The sequence below is a fragment of the Rhinichthys klamathensis genome, unplaced genomic scaffold (assembly GCF_029890125.1).
Source record: "Rhinichthys klamathensis goyatoka isolate OS25496 unplaced genomic scaffold, OSU_Roscu_1.1 h1tg000732l_1, whole genome shotgun sequence".
NCBI classification, from domain to species: Eukaryota; Metazoa; Chordata; class Actinopteri; order Cypriniformes; family Leuciscidae; genus Rhinichthys; species Rhinichthys klamathensis.
In genome coordinates, this window is record NW_026607145.1 from 223,949 (window position 1) to 245,000 (window position 21,052).

Consider the following 21,052-nt stretch of genomic DNA (forward strand, 5'->3'; position numbering starts at 1 on the left):
ATGAGAAGGGTCTTCGATCGTAGGGAGGCGGCCAGACTACTCGCCGATCTCCGCCAGGGTAATGGCTCGGTGTCGGAATATTCCATCCAGTTCCGCACCCTGGCCGCAGAGTGCCGTTGGAACGAGGAGGCGCAGTGGGACTGTTTCCTGCATGGGTTGGCTGACCGTGTCCAGAGGGAAATTTAGATGTTGGATCTGCCTCAGAATTTGAATGGACTCATTGAGCTAGCACTAAGAGTCGATGCTCGGCTGAGCAGGATGGGTCGGTTTCAGCAGAGTCATCAGTATCTCAGCACGGAGGATTCCCGGGTCGGCAGCAGGGACACGGTCAGCCCCATCCCCGATCCCGAGCCCATGCAGGTGGGTAGAGCTCTGCTTTCCTGGGAGGAGCGCGAGAGGCGGAGATCCCAGGGACTATGCCTATACTGTGGGAAGGCGGGCCATTTCATTCATGCCTGCCCAGTAAAAGATCAAGCCCGGTAGTAACTTTGAGGCTACTATCGGGTGGGATCTCCGCAGAGAAGACCTCATCACCATCATCTTCCCTCCTCCCGGTAAGACTAAGGTGGGCAACCTGCACACACCACACCAAGGCATTACTGGATTCTGGGGCGGAAGGTAATTTTATGGATTTTGGACTGGCAAAGAAACTTTCTATTCCCATTTCTCCACTCGAGCACCAGATCTCCGTTAATGCACTGAACGGCCAACTCCTCCCCGACATCTCTCACACTACTGAATCCATCACTCTCGTCACATCCGGCAATCACATTGAGACTATAAAATTCCTCCTCATGGACTCACCACTCGCACCAGTTGTACTTGGTCATCCGTGGCTCACTTTGCACAATCCCAGAGTTGATTGGGGCCACAATTCAGTGTCTACATGGAGTAATAAGTGTCATGAGTCTTGTCTCCTTCACTCGCTGGGGATAGGGGAGTGGAGGAGTAAGTTATACTGCTGTATAAGAAGTCGCTGAGAGCGTCGTTAAGGGTAACGGCAGCAGACACCGCACACGAAGCGTGCTCTGTGGGGGCCCCGCTGGGCATTACTGGTGTGGCACCACCCCAGCAGAGTACGTCCCTGGGCTAGAAGTCCAGTGGCACCGTAAACCGGCTCAATCTCTTCCATCTCAGATAGGGGTGGACCAGTACTACTTTATTTGATTTTTTTATTCTAAACTGTTTTAATTATTCTTATCTGTTTTGATTATTTTAATTTCTTCTATGTAAAGCACTTTGAATTGCCATTGTGTATGAAATGTGCTATATAAATAAACTTGCCTTATCTCGTATCTGCGTGTTCGTCTGTACCTGTTTCTGTGTTCCAGGAGGAGGCAGTGAATTTGTCTAACGTGCCCGAGGAGTACCAGGACCTGAGAGAAGTGTTCAGTAATGGCGCTTTTCCACTGCATAGTACGGTACGGTTCGGTTCGGTACGGCTCACTTGTGGTGCTTTTCCACTGCATGGTACGGTAAGGTACGGCTCGCTTCGGCTCGCTTTAAATGGTACCTGGTCTGTTGAGGTTCCAAGCGTACCGTACCGGTACTAAAATGTGACGTAAAAACACTGCAGATCACTGATTGGTCAGACAGAATCGTCACTACCAGCGTCATTGGATTTGCGACACGAGACACTAAACCCGCTAGATTTAAATAACCAGTAGACAACAGCCAACGCGGTAGCATCTGTTTTTTAAACTTTAAAAAGAAATGGCTGAATCATGGTCAGTGGACGAGGTGCAGACGTTCCTCTCGTTGGTTGCCGAGGAGCGGATCCAGCGAGAGCTGGATGGGGCAAAACGGAATGAAAAAGTGTTCCAAGAAGTAGCTCAGCTCTTAGCCGCACACGGCTATCACCGGACCTACAAACAGTGTAGGGACAAAATAACGATCAGTCCCACCCACTTTGAAGGGGTACTAACTGCGGTGGAAAAGCAACCGAGCTAAAGCGAAGCGAACCGAACCGTGCCGTACCAGCAGTGGAAAAGCGCCTTAAGTCTCGAGCTGCTTCTCTTCCTCCTCATCGTCCCTATGACTGTGCTATAGACTTAGAGCCTGGTAAGTCTCCGCCTAAGGGCAAATTATATTCACTTTCTGTTCCAGAGAGGGAGGCTATGGAGAAATATATTTCTGATTCTCTAGCATCCAGATTCATTCGCCCTTCTTCATCTCCAGCGGGGGCGGGGTTCTTTTTTGTGGGGAAGAAGGATGGGTCTCTGCGACCGTGTATTGATTACCGAGGGTTGAACAACATCACGGTAAAGAATACTTATCCTTTGCCGTTGATGTCTTCAGCCTTCGAGCGATTGCAGGGAGCATCCATCTTCACAAAATTGGATTTACGTAACGCTTATCATTTGGTCCGCATAAGGAAGGGTGATGAATGGAAGACCGCGCTTAATAGCCCTAGGGGGCACTTTGAATATTTGGTTATGCCGTTCGGGCTGTCCAACTCCCCAGCGGTCTTCCAGGCACTCGTCAATGACGTGCTGAGAGATATGGTCGACTAATTCATATATGTTTACCTGGATGACATATTGCTTTTTCATCTTCTCTCCAGGAACACGTTCAGCATGTCAGACGAGTGCTTAAGAGGTTACTACAGAATGGGCTTTTTGTCAAGGCGGAGAAATGCGTTTTTCATGCACAGTCTGTTCCTTTCCTAGGGTTCATCGTTTCGTCTGAGGGAATGCGTATGGATCCTGACAAGGTTAAGGCTGTGATTGATTGGCCTAGTCCAGATTCCCGTAAGGCCCTGCAGAGGTTTCTGGGATTTGCCAATTTCTATCAGCGTTTTATTCGCAACTTCAGCCAACTAGCCGCGCCTCTGACTGCCTTGACCTCCCCCAGAATGACGTTCAGGTGGTCCGATATAGCTGAGGCTGTGTTCGCCAAACTTAAGAGCCGCTTTTTTTCGGCTCCCATCCTCGTTACCCCTGATCCATCACGTCAGTTCGTGGTGGAGGTCGACGCGTCAGAGGTGGGGGTAGGAGCAGTTCTTTCCCAACGTTCTTCCACAGACGACAGGATGCACCCCTGCGCGTTTTTATCCCATCGTTTATCACCTGCCGAGCGTAATTATGACATTAGTAACAGAGTTGTTGGCAGTCAAGTTAGCGCTGGAAGAATGGCGTCACTGGTTAGAAGGCTCAGGGGTACCTTTTATCGTATGGACTGATCATAAGAATCTGGAATATATCAGAACCGCCAAAAGACTCAACTCTAGGCAGGCTCGGTGGGCACTTTTTTTTCGGACGTTTTGACTTTTCTCTCTCGTACCGCCCGGGTTCCAAAAACATCAAACCCGATTCTTTATCTCGTATTTTTGACCAATCCGAACGCCCGTCTACTCCCGAGTGTATTTTACCTGAGACATTAGTGGTCTCCACTCTCAGATGGGAGGTCGAGTCGAAGGTCATGAAGGCCTTAGAAGGGGTAACGCCTCCGCCTGATTGCCCACCGAATCGGTTGTTTGTGCCAGAGGAGTGTCGGTCCAACGTTATTCAGTGGGGGCATTGTTCCAGTGTGGCTTGTCATCCAGGAGTTAATCGTACCAGTTATTTGGTCAGGCAACGATTCTGGTGGCCACTTATGGCTCGTGACATCCGCAGTTTTGTTTTGGCTTGCTCTGTTTGTGCCATTGGTAAATCCTCCAATCGACCCCCAGATGGGTTACTCCAACCGCTGTCTGTCCCTTCGAGACCCTGGTCCCACATCGCACTAGATTTTATTACCGCCCTCCCAGGGCAAGACGGTCGTTTTGACTGCCGTGGACCGGTTCTCGAAGGCGGCTCATTTTATTCCCTTGCCCAAATTACCCTCTGCCAAGGAGACAGCGGTAACTGTCGTTGATCACGTCTTTCGCTTACATGGCCTTCCGATAGACGTGGTTTCTGACAAGGGTCCCCAATTTGTGTCCAAATTTTGGCAAGAATTTTGTAAGTTACTGGGAGCGACTGTCAGTCTTTCTTCGGGGTTCCATCCCCAAAGCAATGGTCAAACTGAGAGAGCCAACCAAGATTTGGAGAGAGTGTTGCGATGTTTGGTTTCCAAGAATCCTTCCTCCTGGTGTCAACAATTGTCTATGGTGGAGTACGCCCACAATTCGTTACCAGTGTCATCCACGGGCCTCACTCTGTTTGAATGTAGTTTAGGTTACCAGCCACCAGTTTTTGCCAGTACGGAATCCGAGGTCGCGGTCCCCTCCGCCCACGCCTTCGTCCAGAGGTGCCGCCACACTTGGATGAGAGCCTGTGAGACTCTTCTCCAAGTGGGGGCGCGCACTAAGGCTAAAGCCAATCGCCACCGGTCGAAGCCTCCCGTATACGTCGTGGGTCAAAAAGTGTGGCTTTCTACTAAGAATATTCCTCTCCGATCCGTATCTAATAAACTTGCTCCCAAATTTATCGGCCCGTTTCCTGTCACCAAAATCATTAGTCCGGTGGCAGTCCGACTCAAACTTCCTCCTGCGTACAGGAGAATTCATCCCGCCTTCCATGTGTCTAAGATTAAACCTGTGTTTCATGCACGCATTAATCCGCCAGTCCCGGTTCCTCCCCCGCCGCGTCTCGTAGATGGGGAACCAACTTATTCGGTTAACCGTATTCTGGACTCGAGACAAAGGGGATGCGGATTTCAGTACCTGGTGGACTGGGAAGGTTACGGTCCGGAGGAGAGAAGTTGGGTTCCTGCTAGAGACATTCTGGATCACTCCCTTATCGATGATTACAATCGACAGGTAAGTCCGTCTGGGAACGCCAGGAAGCGTTCTTAGAGGAGGGGGTACTGTCACGGTGTATGAATTCATTGTCTCTCTCTCGTCTTGCGTGCTTGTGTGTGTGTGTGTGTAATTGGGGGCGTGGTCTATGATCAGCAGCGCCAGCTGGCATCAATCTGTTTTACCCTTTATATGTTCAGTAACTGGTGTCTCATGTTGTCAGATCGTTGTTCTCCCGGTGTGTTCCTGTTCCCGAGTATTGTTGGCCTCCTGTGGATTTCCCTGTTCGTCTTCGCTCTTCTTCGAGTTCCTCGCACTCCCACGGATTCACTTCACTCACGGCTCATCTTCACTGGACTGGGAGCACTGCACTGTTCACCGAGGTCCCTGCGTCACTCTACATCAGCGCTGGATCCTGCCCGATCCTCCATTCCTGTTTTTGTGACTCTGACCAAACAGTTAAATACTTGCCTCTAATAAAGCGTTTTTGCTATTGCATCTTTCTCCTGTGTTATGTAACAATTATATGTGCTGTCAAATTAAACAGATATAGAGCTGAAACATCAGGCACATCAAACATGACAGATTAAAGACGTATGAACAACACTCGCATTTCCACTTCATTAAGCTTTAACTTTTTAATAAATACTAAAAACTCAACTTTCATTTTAATAACATTTTCTATATGCATGTACTATTAAATCTAACATCTGAGGGCGAGAACATAATGATAGACTTTCATCTTCATGTGAGGTTAGAGAGTTAAACGTATGGATGGGCTTATGCAATTCTAAATGATTACATCCATCGAAATTATGACTTAAAAATTCATAATAAGGAGAATAATTTTTTTTACAATTATGACATGGCCTAATTTCAGTCTTATCTCATTTCAAATGTATCTTCTCATAATTAGTCATAATTATGATTTAATGTGTCATAATTTCTACTTTTTGTGTCATAATAATGACTTATGTCATAATTAAGATTTACCAAAGCATAAATTGTTTTTACATGGCGGAAATCGGCTTCCATAAAAGCGATACATTCAAAAACACTGTTTTTATTATTTAACGGTCTCATATTTTAAAAACACTATCGATCTCGAATATGTTTCAATGCAGGAACGCTAGAAATGAGTCACGTGCCCCGGTGGAGGAAAACGCTCCTCTGTAAGATAAATTAATTAGATATTACATGTAATTTGGTTGTAAAACATAAAGTGTTGCATGATTTCCATTACACGAGAGTAGATGTTAAAACTTCATGCTGATTTGTACTCGGCTTTCGCCAAGATAAGCAAAACTAAGACGTAGCTTTACAGTAAACTATGCTTCTCCATCCATTTACGCTTCTTTCCATAAGGTAGTGTGACTCCCCTTCTGTCCGGCGTTAACGGCAGCAGTGTACTTGGCGCGTTAGCACACGCGACGGCTGCAACTACAGGACCAGCACGACAACCGTCTGGATTGAACCGAGTAGGGGACATCTCTAGGGTCTTCAAGTGGGCACCTTCCGTCCTCAGTGTTTCGTCGACTAGCCCACGACACCTCAAGAGGGCTGGCGTCCCAGAGTCACCCCCCTCCGTCCCCCACTCAACTCAGCCCAGCTTACTGACCTCTACATCCCTCCTGCTGCTGAGACCTAACCACAATATCACAATCTCTCCGCGACCCAACCATACGCGCCAACCCGTTGACTAAGGCTGTCCATTAACCACTGGTGCGTTAATATGCAGTTTCAGTGGACAACGGTTCCGTATGGCATACCACCTACCGCAAAAACACAATATCTACCCAACCACCCGTCATTCACGCAATATCCACAGGAACGTATACAAACAAACCAACAAACTCTTCAAGTTTTCAAGAACTCTACGAAACCGTAGCGTGGCGGCCTGTACACAGCCAGCTAGAATCTTTTCGTCTCAACCAGAGCCAGTTGCTGCTCCTTTCTGCTGCTTCAGATAAGTTCTTTACTGTGCGACGCAACTCTTGGCCACTGAATCCGACGTCTCTGAGGAACCGGGTTGTAGAGTGTGCCACAAAACCTCGACAACCCACTTCCACTGGATAAACCTGGACTCTCCACCCTCGCTGTTCTGCTTCAGTGGCCAGATGAGCATACCGCAGTTTCTTCCTCTCATATGCCTCATCTACCGCATCCTCCCATGGCACTGTTAACTCTATCAGTTGAACAATGCGTGCTGATCCAGACCACAAAACAATATCTGGTCGTAGGTTAGTGGTGGCAATCTCAGGTGGAAAAATATTTACACATTTCATTGGTGTAAAGATGAGCAGGCTGTGTTTCTTTTGTAAAACATTTGCAACGCAAAACTGAATAAGTGTCTTCTGTTACATGGCATAAATAATACTGAACAGACATTTACAAGTTTATTTTAAAATGCGAAGTATTGAAAGCTCCATAAACACTTGCATTTTTACAACAGAACAAGTGACTCCCATTGCGCAAACAAAAGTTTTTCCCACACTTGTATCTTCACACCTAACACTTTGGCCAAATACATACAGTAGCCTAGTACATGCAAGTAGACACGTGGTCAAGTGCACAGACCGCGAGTGTGTGTGTGTGTGTGTGTGTGTGTGTGTGTGTGTGTGTGTGTGTGTGTGTGTGTGTGTGTGTGTGTGTGTGAGTGTGTGTTTGAACAGGCCCATATACAGACATTCACTATGTAGTACGTATACCAACTGTTCAAAATAAGTAGGGGAGAACCGGGGCGAAAGTAACACGGGACGAAAGTAACAAAGCGATTTTCTCTGAGCCCTGTTACATTTGCATTTCAAGCTATGACAGCACTTTCGGCATGCAGCCAGTGACCGAGCTGCTAAATATCACGTGATTTCATCATCGTTTCACGCGGTTAGGTCCGGAAAGCAGTTTTCCAGTATGATAAGTAAATTTCTTAATTAAAGTTGTGTTTTTCGTTTCATGCGTCACACACAGTAATGATCAATCTATAGGTTATTTAGTGCTGTAACACATCCTGAAGTTTGCCTGGTCAGAGTTTTTCAGTATAAAAGTAAATCGGGTTTAAATGTCAGTAGTTCCTGTCGGGACGAAAGTAACACTCGTTACTTTTGTCCCGCTATAGGGAAAACAAATGTTTCTTTTGTTCCTCCTCTAATGTGGTGACTTTCTGTGTGTTGCAGCATTTATTAAAACATATTTATGTCATATTATACCAACAGAATATGGCAGATGTTTATGAGGGGGCTTTTAAAGCTTAAGTCACATTTAAATCAGCTGATTTCTGTGTCACCATTTTTTTCACTCAATCTGTTTCCATTTACCCTAGTTACATTTAGGTTTTAGCCATACCTTATAGCTTTAACACCTCCACCTATGCATTTGCAGGATTTCTATCCAGATGTTTTTTATGCACATTTTAAATGTAGGCTATGCATAAAAACAGCTGGATGGAAACATGACTATTGTTACATTATGTTGAGAATTTATATTATGCTAATTTAATTTAATTTTCATATTTTTCATGTTAAAAAAAAAACATTTTATAAAATGGATTGACAATAAAAATAAAAAATCTAAACAATTCAAGTATGTACTACTGTTGGGTTACTTTTGAAACATTTGATGAAACTGAAATTTAAAATGAAAAAATGTAAATTAACAATTTTTTGCAAAGATAAAGGCTAAAATATGTTTGCAGTTACATGTTAAGGTCATACTCGGGTATATTTAAAAAAAAAAAAAAAAAAAAAAAAAAGAGTAACAAAAAATCTAGCTTGTATATTGTTGTGTTACTTTTGACCCACCTGTGTGTTACTTTCGTCCCAACTGACGGGGTCGAAAGTAACATGAGCAGTCTTAAGTTCAAAGTGAAATTATACTGAAGTTGTTCTACATTTTTACAAAATACCACCTGGTATTGATAGACCACACTTGTGAGTGACTGACCACAGCAAAAATATATCTCTGTCTAAACCATCATCTTTTAAAAAGATGTTTTTCTGAAAAATGGTACTTTCGCCCCCGCTCTCCTACAGCATAGGCTACTCAAAGAGAGTTTATGATTTAGTAGAAGTTCTACGAAGTGTTACGAGAGAAAGACAACAAATATTTGTATATTTGTACATACGACATGGGGATCTAGTCGAATAAAATGATATATAAGATTGATAATGTGCGGACAGATGTATTTAAAGGCCCACAGGTGGCGCTGTTCGGCTGAGGAAGCTGTAAGCGCCATTTAAAATGAATGATCAAAAAGCACACAGTATTATAATAACTGCACTACATTTGATTTGAAAGGAATGTAAGTGCAACGTTTGCATCGCATTCAGGTTTATTATTGGCTCATTATACAGAAGCAACAACACTAGCAAGGAAAAGTGTTATGAACTGTAATATGAAGAGCTGCTTTTAGGGATATTTACACAGTAGCCTATGGCCAAAACACTTGTTCAACAACTCATGGGATCATTTTAAATTTCCACGTTTTGAATCTTATAGCTTTGGTTTTTTAGTTTTTGGGTACAACAGAATTGTTTTTACACAGACTTGTACACTGAAAGTTTATTTAAAAAATGTATTTCCATTATGATTTCAAATGTGCATCCAAAAAAAAACTTCAGATTTTTAAAATAAATCCCTATACTGAGTAAATTGAGAATTCAGTGTTGTTTTGTTATTTTTAATATTTTATATAAACTGTTTTTGTAGTAAAACACAACAAATAATCGACATTTAAAAACAAAACATGACTTATAGGGTGTCAGAACAGTGTTGAGCACTAGTGCCCTTCACGGCAGTGTTGGAGTACATCACCTGTGTTTGGATTATTCTCACACGAGCCCTGCAAAGTCTACATTCCTGAAGTTAAGAGGCTATATGTAAGAGTTTTCATAATATTAATCGATTTTTTTATTGCCACTGTGTGAACAGCTTGTAACGAAACTTAACAAACGAGATCTTCCTTGACGTCCAAGCTTGTCTATGAAAGCCTGATTTTCTGACAGACCGCGGGACGTTTTTGCCGGGAAAATCAAAAGAATATTGACGGTTTCGCGCGCTCCCGAGATCCTCTTCCGTTCAGTGACACATGAAACAAATGTTGATTTTTTGCGTTCATGATAATACCATTCTGTACTGTAATGTCAATGTGTCATGCATTCAAACTATAGGCCTAGTCTTAGTCTCACATAGTCAGATATAGTCTAGTTTTAATAATTTACTTCATAATCAAACTATCATGTGTAATTTGAATTACCAGTCGACATGAGACCTCATGCAAACACATCCACATCATCTCTATGATCAGAAGCTTTCTGAACTTTCTGTCACAATGTGGGAAAGAACCCACAAAAAATATTTTAAAAATTGGGAATTTGTTAGATTATGGGTGAGTAAAATCAGTAAATTTGAGTCCAATGCTGTATCGGTGCCTTGAATCACGTTCAGTCTTAGTCCATCACGTGCACGAGCATCAGTGCTGCAGTTCCCCTGACGGCCACAGGTGTCGCTAATCACTAACTTTCTGAATTCTACATTCTTAAGGGAAACATACAGTAACGTGGTGTTATGCTATAATCATTTAGTATACAGCTAATTAAAACATTTATTGTTGCCCATTGTACTGCATACTTTAACTAAATACCCCTGAGGCCAGAGTCACATGTTAAGTGCAATAACAATGCAATAGGCTACAGTGTGAACTTTACAACACAATTATTTTAAAAAACAACATTAAAAAAATTGTGGAAAAAGTTCCAATTCTCAGTTTGAGACTGTCAGACTCAGTTTGCATCATCATTACACCAAGTCCTCATCAGTCCTCATATGATGGGCGGGTGTGTGAGACGGGTGCTGTCCGGTCCAGACGGGCTCTTGCAGGAAGTGTGTGTGTCCCGCACCGGGGTGTGTGTTCAGCAGGCCGTCAGCGGGAGGACTGAGGATCACTGAGATCTGAGACGGATGGATGATCTGAGGACAGGGCTTCCCTTCATCAACACACCTGTCAACAATACACACATTCATAAGTGTGCTACTGTAATTCATGTGCATAAAGGAGACGATGCATGCCTTTTGATGTTGTTTCTTGTGAATGTACACTACCAGTCAAAAGATTTGGATCGGGAAGATTTTTTTTTCTGCTTTTATCGGCTGCATTTATTTGTGTGTGTGTGTGTGTGTGTGTGTGTGTGTGTGTGAGTGTGAGTGTGAGTGTGTGTGTGTGTGTGTGTGTGTGTGTGTGTGTGTGTGTGTGTGTGTGTGTGTGTGTGTGTGAGTGTGTGTGTGTGTGTGAGTGTGAGTGTGTGTGTGTGTGTGTGTGTGTGTGTGTGTGTGTGTGTGTGTGTGTGTGTGTGTGTCTGTGTACCTGCAGGGAGTGTCGATCTGCTTGTCTGTGGTTCTGGATGTTGTGGTGAGCTGTGTGTAGTTGTTGTTGTTGTTGTTGTTTGTGGTTTTCTGGTTGTGTAACGGCTCTCTCTGCAGATCCATCTCTGATGCCCCATTTTTTCTCGCCCTGTACATTCACACAAGACACACACATTAGCCCTCACCAGCGTCACACACACACGTCATCAGTTAGAGCTGCGCGAGTCCGTCGTGCTTTGGGTTCGCTGACAGCATGTGAGGGCAGAAGCGTTGAGTAACCTTTTATCACTTTAAAGCCCCACTGAAGTGCTTTGGTTGATGCGTTGATGTAATTTCCTCTGAAACAGGAAGCTAAGGCGGGACATATTGAATAGCTCCTCCCCCTTTTCAAATAGCCAATAGCGTTTAGTTTCCCTCACAGACTGACAGCACCATGGAAGCGAATCCGAGCGCTGATGAAACGCTGGACTCAATAGTAGAGATGTGAATAAACTCATCATTTCATTCTTAATCAAAGTACAGTTGGAGAACGGAGTCAAACTGGGGCGTTTGAGCAACTGAACACACACTCCAACCCATAATGCTCTGTGTGTTTATAGCAGAGGGGGCGGAGCTTCAGATTCCAGAGAGCATGTGATTGGACAGAAGATGTGATGAGAAGCTGAAGTGATGTAATAAACATCCCTGATCCATTTTACCAGAAGTGAGAGACTGTACGTTTTCTCCTAAATGTGAATTTTGTCATTGTTTCGGAAGCTTATTCATAATCTTAAGGCTAACGTGTTCATACTAAAAGCTAAAAAACTTACATTTTGATTTCAGGGGACCTTTAATATTATATTATCTGCAAATGCTTGTTTAAAATTTTATATACTCTTAAGATTTGAAGAACACGACCACAAGTGCACATTCAGTACAGCTGAGCACACAAGGGAATAATCACGTGATGGTTTATATCAACATGAGGTTTCCGGTTCTCTCACCTCTCCATCTTTCTTCTCTCCTCTCGTCTCACATGTTTCACCAGACAGGAGGTGATGAAGATGATGCTCATCAGGAGGATGATGGTGGCGCTGATGAAGGACACGAGAACCGCTAAACGAAAGCCGTCGTCCTCCAGCCGAGACAGCGCTGAGAAACACACAGCGAGAGGAGGAAGCACAACATTCATTAGGAATTCAAGTATCAACAGTATTAAGATGTGCAGATCCCACACACCCTAATAGGGCTCAGGTGCAGGACAATATAAATAACAATAATGGGGGGAAATAAGCGTGATGTCTACACACTGAATTCACGGCTCAAACACAACTGTATTGGAGAGCAACGTTTCGGCCGTCAGCTCTTCATCAGGTTCAACACTCGTGTGGGAAAACACAACTCTATATAGAAACAGGTAATCGTCTTAATTTAACACACACTCCAAAACACGTGGCACACATTTAAAAACACACACAATTATAACAAAATGCCTGTTTTGTCAAGTATCCTCTCAAAGTCTTAAATGAACGTAAAGAGTGTAAAATGCATGCGATTCATTTTTTCAGTTTACCGCGTTAAAAATATATAATTAATGCAGCGTCCATTTTCCCTGTCATCCTTTGGCTAGCGTTACTTTATATTTTCACGCTTTCATTCATGCAAATGTTTTTAAACCATTCAAGTGCAATATGAGTTAAATGAAGTCTTAAATGAAGTCTTAAAAGAGTTAAATGAAGTCTTAAAAGAGTTAAATTAAGTCTTAAATGAGTTCAATGAAGTCTTAAAAGAGTTAAATTAAGTCTTAAATGAGTTCAATGAAGTCTTAAAAGAGTAAAATGAAATCTTAAATGAGTTAAGTCTTAAATGAGTTAAATAAAGTCTTAAATGAGTTAAATGAAGTCTTAAAAGAGTTAAATAAAGTCTTAAATGAGTTAAATTAAGTCTTATATTAGTTAAATTAAGTCTTAAAAGAGTTAAATTAAGTCTTAAATGAGTTAAATTAAGTCTTAAATGAGTTAAATGAAGTCTTAAATGAGTTAAATGAAGTCTTAAATGAGTTAAATGAAGTCTTAAAAGAGTTAAATAAAGTCTTAAATGAGTTAAATGAAGTCTTAAATGAGTTAAATAAAGTCTTAAATGAGTTAAATGAAGTCTTAAAAGAGTTAAATGAAGTCTTAAATGAGTTAAATGAAGTCTTAAAAGAGTTAAATAAAGTCTTAAATGAGTTAAATTAAGTCTTAAATGAGTTAAATGAAGTCTTAAATGAGTTAAATGAAGTCTTAAATGAGTTAAATGAAGTCTTAAAAGAGTTAAATAAAGTCTTAAATGAGTTAAATGAAGTCTTAAATGAGTTAAATAAAGTCTTAAATGAGTTAAATGAAGTCTTAAAAGAGTTAAATGAAGTCTTAAATGAGTTAAATGAAGTCTTAAAAGAGTTAAATAAAGTCTTAAATGAGTTAAATGAAGTCTTAAATTAGTTAAATGAAATCTTAAATGAGTTAAGTCTTAAATGAGTTAAGTCTTAAATGAGTTAAATGAAGTCTTAAAAGAGTTAAATAAAGTCTTAAATGAGTTAAATGAAGTCTTAAATGAGTTAAATAAAGTCTTAAATGAGTTAAATGAAGTCTTAAAAGAGTTAAATGAAGTCTTAAATGAGTTAAATGAAGTCTTAAAAGAGTTAAATAAAGTCTTAAATGAGTTAAATGAAGTCTTAAATTAGTTAAATGAAATCTTAAATGAGTTAAGTCTTAAATGAGTTAAGTCTTAAATGAGTTAAATGAAGTCTTAAAAGAGTTAAATGAAGTCTTAAAAGAGTTAAATGAAATCTTAAAAGAGTTAAATGAAGTCTTAAAAGAGTTAAATGAAATCTTAAATGAGTTAAGTCTTAAATGAGTTAAATGAAGTCTTATATGAGTTAAATAAAGTCTTAAAGTAGTTAAATGAAGTCTTAAAGTAGTTAAATGAGTTAAATGAAGTCTTAAATGAGTTAAATAAGTCTTAAATGAGTTAAATGAAGTCTTAAATTCTGAATGCCTATAATTGAGAAATAAATGAAAACACTATTGGCTGAACTGGCAGTGGGCGGAGTCACACACACCAAAACAAACACTGAACGCACGTTTCAGAGTAAAATAACTGGCTGTAGAAGTGTTTTTCAGAGAGACGAGTGTGTGAACCCACGTTTCCTCAATATCGACAAACAGATTATGGTATTTTTATGCTTTAGTACAGTCAAAAACTTGCATACAGCACCTTTAATGTTAGTTGTGAATAATCGCGATTAATCACAGAAAAATGATTGATCAGTGAGTTATTTAATCGATTGCCAGCTCTAGGACGAGTTCAATTGTATCCTTACGTTTGCACTGGGGTGTCCCGCCGCTCCAGCGCGTGTCGTTCCTGCTCCACACACACGACACCTGAGCGCCGCTGCCCGCGGTGTGTGTGTTCGGGCACTGCAGCCTCATCACACTGCCCACGCTGGTGCCGTCGCCCGAGACCAGCTTCAGGGTCCCGATGGCCGGAGCCGGCAGCGGAGAGCACTGACCTGCGATCAGTCACATATATAATTAGCAGATCCAGGTGATGGAACAAAATGCAGAGGGGGGCTTTTACTTTCTGAACCTGGACTTTACACCTCTGGATTTACATGATCAGAAAATAGAAGTATTGAGTATGAATTATACTTTTGTGCATTGTACATTTTTCGTTTTCAGATACAAATGCTTTTAATTTTTTACTTTTTAAAGTACTGCATTATTGATGGTAAATTTAAATTGTAGCTGTGCATTTCAGTAAATTTCATTGTAACTTTTAGTATGTTTTTGCTGATTTTATGAAATTATTGTAAAAAAAAAAAACTTCGAGTGGACAAAATAATTATCAAATCTGGCTACCTGATTCATAATCACATGGGTTCAATTATGGTCATTCCTGGTATTCATTGCTTTTGGGCCATCATACAATGTAGAAAATCAAACTCATTTTTTTTTTAAAGAAATGTTTCTGATAGGGTTGATGATGTAAACCATTTGAAAAATTATTTTGGTCAAGCTCAGCGAAATATATTTAACCATTTATTAAACAAAATAAATACAAATGGAAGATCCAAAATGTCCACCCTGTTAGGGACAAATGAACAACTGTTTCAAATACGTATTATTTACATGTGTGGGCGCTGTGTACATTACTCATGTGCTTTTGTCCTTTTAAAAGCATATCAGTTAATAAATTATCAGAAAATATAAATATTTTACTTTCTCACAAACGCATCGGATGGACTAAATAACAACAGGGTGGACAAATAAAGAATGGATGATTTCCTATCGCTCACACACAACCAGTTACAGTATTACTTTAGTATGACTGGATTTAGATGGGAAAACATTGCCAGAGAACTTTAAATGCACCACTTCTCCAACTTTAACCGTAATTACTTTCACAATCACGATGTTCCCTCTGTGTCCTTTCTGTTAGCTCTTCTGATCTGAGGTCAGCCACTGCACCGTCTGAGCAACAACAAGCTGATAGTAATTAATAGTAAAGAATTGCATGGTCGTAATAAAAAAAAAAAAAGATTATTCAACTAATTGTTTTCCCCATAACAGGGTGGACATACTAAGGTTGACCACATCAAATATGAAAGATAAAATTGGTTAAAAAAAATAGACAATTAAAATAATCAAGGATCTCACTCACTTTCCAAAGTTGTTTTCCCTCCAGAGAAGTGATGGCAGCTTTATGATATGATGACATTTCATTTTTCCAACTTTTATTTAATGGAAAAGTAGTCAAAAATAACAGGGTGGACAATAAATTGAGGGATCAGCTAAAAAGCTTGATTATAATTGCTAAAATACATTTTATAATTAAAAGAATATGTACATTAGAGAGAATCTTTACTGATATACCCAACAATGGACAAATGTTTTTACAAAATCACCTATATGTTGTATTTATGAAATTGGGATACACTTGCCTGGGGACAGAGGGAAAATGCTGTCAAATTATTTGTTTAATAAACTTCAATATGCTATTTATATGTGCCTTATTTATGACTACAAGTTTAAACGTGATATTGTTCGACATTTGAAGGCAGTCAGATCACGATCTTGGAGACACGAAGGCACCGAATCCCAGGAATGACTCTCATATTTCTCTGTACAGTGTTTTCATAGTTTACATGATTCATCTTTACGGATGTTTTATTGTACACTAGTAGTGTTTTAGCTCTAGTGAGAAGTGAAAGTGTGATGAGGGTGCGCCTGTCACAATCAAACTGTACATCGGTGTCAAACAAATTACATGAACCGCATTATATGATTTTGGATAGGTTATTAAATAATCAAAAATTAGGCCTCTAAAGAGCTTATCTGGGGTTTGACAGGGATGAAAGCGAGGCTGAGGGACAGAAGTACATGTTCAATACTGTAGTTTAACAGATGAAATATTTAAAAAATGAAAGTTTTGAAAGTTGTGAGTTTTGAAAATTACACACAGTAACTATCCCTCACAGCTTGTTATTTTGTTTTTAATCAAATTTGCATTTTTATTCACATAAAATTCAATATGGCATCTGCTCTGACTATTATTACGGTCTATTATTGGCTTTTGAGCAAAACACAACGAGGAAATTAAATGAAACACACAAAAATGAAATCAATGGAATCAGCTTTCTCAAGCATGACAGACAACAGTTTTAAATAACCAAATTAAAATGTTTGTGTGTCACATGACCAGGTCTGATGGAGGGGTTATAGGCCTATTGTGTAACAAATATAACTTTTTGACGACTGGAAATGTAAAGAAAGCCACACAATCACAGATTTTAAAGTGATTTCATGAGAGGCAACAGCAATGCCTGGAACAGAAAATAATATATATAAAAAAATAACATTTGGCCAACCGAAACTGTAAATTAATTAATATATTGTAGCCTATTTACAACATTTACTTGTTTAAAATGTTTAGAAACACATTGAATGTTTAAAGGCAGCTGGTTTCAGTGAACGCTTTCTGCTCTGTTTCTCACACTGGGAATAGGCCTATCAAATAGCCTGATTATATATATATATATATATATATTCTGGTGTTGTTTCAGTGGAATATTCTTGCAACTTTTTCTATATAAAAACAATTCATTAAAAAAAACATATAATATATATATATTATTTTTTTCTTTTCTTTTTTTCCATGAATTGTTTTTATATAGAAAAAGTTGCAAGAATGTTCCACTGAAACAACTCCAGAATACAGGTTTAGCTTTGGATGAGTAAACCTCACCTCGAAATAACAGAGAACACAAGATGAAGAAACAAACAGGAAAACAGAGCACGTTTCCGATCAGAGAACCGCTGTCATTTACAGAAGACGCGTTTCCTGCTCACACACACACTCAAACACACACACACACTCACTCACTCACTCACACACACTCACACAGACACATCTGCTGCTCATCCTGTCTACTCTTAATGCGCATGAAAAACTCACATACTCTCTCTCTCTCTCTCTCTCTATCTATCTCACGCACACACACACACACACACACACACGCACCGCGTCTAAAGGAAAGCTCACTACATTAGCTACACTTGACTAACAAGCACTAACCGTATTGCTGATATATTAAATATTTAAATATTAAACAGACGGATAAACTCTGTAGGCTACATCAGCATAGACAACTGACGATATTTCCTGCAGAGCAGATTATATGCATAATAAGAGAACAACAATGAAGTATATTTAAGAATAACTACAGTTTAGTAACGAACACTGTAAAATAAAGTCAGTGAGCATCTTGTGCTATAAAGCACCTAAAATCTCTAGCCAAATCACACTTTAAGAGCTGAAGTGTGTATTTGAAGGTGTGTGTGGATGAATGAAGAGCTGAAGTGTGTATTTGAAGGTGTGTGTGAATGTACCTGTTCGGTCTCCCATCCCTGATTCAGACGCACTGATGATGAATGCCATTCAAACTGTTGCGCGAGCGCTTTCACTTCACTCCACAGCCCGAGGAGCGGCGCATGCGCAGAGGCGACACACACACACACACACACACACACACACACACACAGACAGACAGACAGCACTCTCAGTCTGGAGCGAGTATTTAGGATTTATGATGAGGACACACTGTCTCTCTCAGCTTAAACTCCACGACCGATGACCGTCGAAGACAATGCTAACGCTAACAGCGCAAGGATTCACCATAGCCTAGTTACTTTCTCTCAACATATCAAAACAACTGAACAAGAGAATTAGATATAGGTCTATCAAAGGTCTCATTTCTATTTAGTAAAAAAAAAAAAAAAACGTTACTCACTGTTACATTTATTTGTTTGTTTGTTTAAGTTTAATATAATTTAAAAAAAAAATTATATTAATCAATTTCAAGTTAAAAGAAGTTCAGCTTTAAAAAAAGAAGAAGCTTTTTTCATATACAGTCTCTTTCAGATAATTCATTTCACTGGCGGCCATCTTTGAAACATCTCGGTCTCCGGCAGTTTCAGTCAAGTGCAGCTCCTATCTCTTTAAATGGGGAAATACTTGAAATGTGAAATTCTCCAAGCTGTTACACTTCATATTTGAAATAATCACAAAGGAAAACTGACAACAGTCTCACAAATTTAGTTTCTAAACGCTCAAATCATGACAAAAACCTGAATAATTTTTAAGGCTAGACCAGCCAATGCGCATGCGCGGTCCTAACCACGCGTCTCATCTCATAACACTGACTGTTTCTATAGCAACCGGAGTTTCTAGGGCAGCTGCAGTGACGCAATTGGCTCTTTTATTTAGAAGGCGGGACTTAATCCGCCATGTTGCGCGTTGCACTTTCTTTCATTTATAGTGATATGAATGCAGTATTTCTGTATAAAGTCTTTAGAGCACTGGAATGAGCAAGGTCTTTAAACTGGCCTAATGTTGAGATATTTTATGTGGGACATTCAGTTATCAGACTGTGATAATACAGATATGCATATTAAATTGAATGTGGACTGGTGTTTTCTTATGCATTCTGAGATTGCTGTTTTAAAACTGCAATTATCTTTGAAATCCACTGAGTTAACACTGTACAGAGGCCTTGACTCGAGGAGGGAGTTGGGTGTTGTCTTGCAAAAAAAGAAAAAGAAAAAGATTTTCAAGAATTAGAAAAATGAAGTGAAAGTCATGCAAAGGGTTTGAGTAAATGTTATTAGATCTAAGAGCATCCTGAGGCCAGATGTAGAAACTCAGAAACAAGAAAGAGGAAGTACTGAAGGTCAGGTGACACGCTCAACAGGAAGACCGACGAGGTGTGACGATACCTCAACCAAAGCCACTAGAAAGCAAGCCTGTCAGGTTAGCACAAACAAGCGTAATCCGTGCTAACACTGCGGTGCGCGGAGGAGACCACAGGCTGATTGTTTTTAATGGATGTCGAAGGAGGAGAGGCTTCACTACGCTTCACTTTAAGTGGGAAAACGGCTTATTGACAGCCTCTCTGCTAAAGTTCCCTGTAGTCAATCATTTTATCCCATAAAACTCATCTTTGATAAACAAAATTACATATTTAAACATTTTAAATATCTTGAATGTAACTCGACACCCTTGCCTCATTTAGTATGCGCGGTTCTATGAATATGCAAATGAGCCCCGCCTCCACTCACTCACTCACTCAGAGATCCACTGGTTGACGATCACACGTTGATCTGATTGGTTACAAGGTCGTTTGTGACGTCAGAAACACCAGCGATTTCAAACCGTGTTTTTGAGACTGTCTTTGGTTCACTGCAGTTTTAAGGAGGAAATACTCAGCAATGCTGTCGACTTATGAACTTACACATGGTGTGTCTTAAAGCATATTAAACACCACATAGGCACATAAACAACATTAAAAGCTGGATTTCCATTGGGGGCGAATGAAGTCTGGTTTCACGTTAGCGTCACGATAGCAGAGCGGATCATGTGATCGAGTCGCCGCAGACCAGATAACGTATCGGATCCGTTTGAATTCTGCACAGAATTATATTTTAAAGCGATATGGAGGAGATTAGGAGGAAACTGCGGCTTTATCGAGTTCAACGTCTCTGAGCTGCGATATTTAACTAAACGCTATTGGCTATTTTAAGAAAAAAGGGGAGGGGCTGCTCGATATGCCCCGCCCCCTCTTCCTGTTTCAGTGGACATTACGCCGACACACTGAATAATGCTGCGCGTTTCAAGGCACTCAGTGGGACTTTATACCTTTTGCAAACATGCTCATATAATAATCAGCATCTAAGGGGTCGTGTACATGACATTGATTTCAACTGTAAGACTGGAAAACTGGTTGGAGACACTGTCTTGACCACATGGTCTATTGAAACAAAGGAACTTGCTGAAAATTAACATTTGGCTTCCCCCCTCTTCCCCAGAGACAAAAGTCTCACCTCATCTACATTTCATTCTCTCACCCAGTAACAGCTAAAACTCACATAAGAGTATATATATGGTTTAATGTGAATGATTATTGTGTTTAGTATCATTTTAAAGGTCTCAGGGTGGCTGGTACATATGTCTCATTTCCAAATAAGTAAAACAAAAGGAAATAAGGTTTTTAAGAGTTTAGGAATAACTGGCACACAAAGGAATGTGGTCTAGGCACTCCCAAAGGTGTAAATTCATGAATGCTAATTTCCACTGTTCTTAGCAAAATGGTTCTTCTACCCCCAGTGAGTCTGGGGGGGGGGGGGGGGGGGGGGGGGGGGGTGAACACAGTAAATCTCCACTAAATTCAAGCTTTACATCTGGCTATATAAGGAAAATGCAGCGAGAGCTCAGGGCTTTTTCTGTATCTCGAATCAGCCCGTGGACGCTGAGTCGCCGAGACTCAGCATTCATGTATTTCATGTCGGGTAAAAGATTTTCCTCTTTGTTCTAGAATATTTGATGATTTTCATTGAGTATCTTTCAATTGATTATGGAATTGTTATAATACATTTACCTGACATAATAAATGGTTATATT

General features: G+C 40.4%; 1 protein-coding gene across 1 annotated transcript; it reads right to left on the reverse strand.

Moving 5' to 3' along the window:
* Positions 1–10,513: 10,513 nt before the first annotated feature.
* Positions 10,514–18,087, reverse strand: LOC130077368 (sushi domain-containing protein 3). The gene is made up of 5 exons (XM_056242594.1): positions 17,986–18,087; positions 14,418–14,606; positions 12,061–12,208; positions 11,079–11,225; positions 10,514–10,715 (listed from the first exon to the last, which is right to left on the reverse strand). The coding sequence occupies exons 1-5, from the start codon at positions 18,032–18,034 to the stop codon at positions 10,514–10,516; spliced, it is 735 nt and encodes a 244-aa protein (XP_056098569.1). The 5' UTR covers positions 18,035–18,087.
* Positions 18,088–21,052: the final 2,965 nt, after the last annotated feature.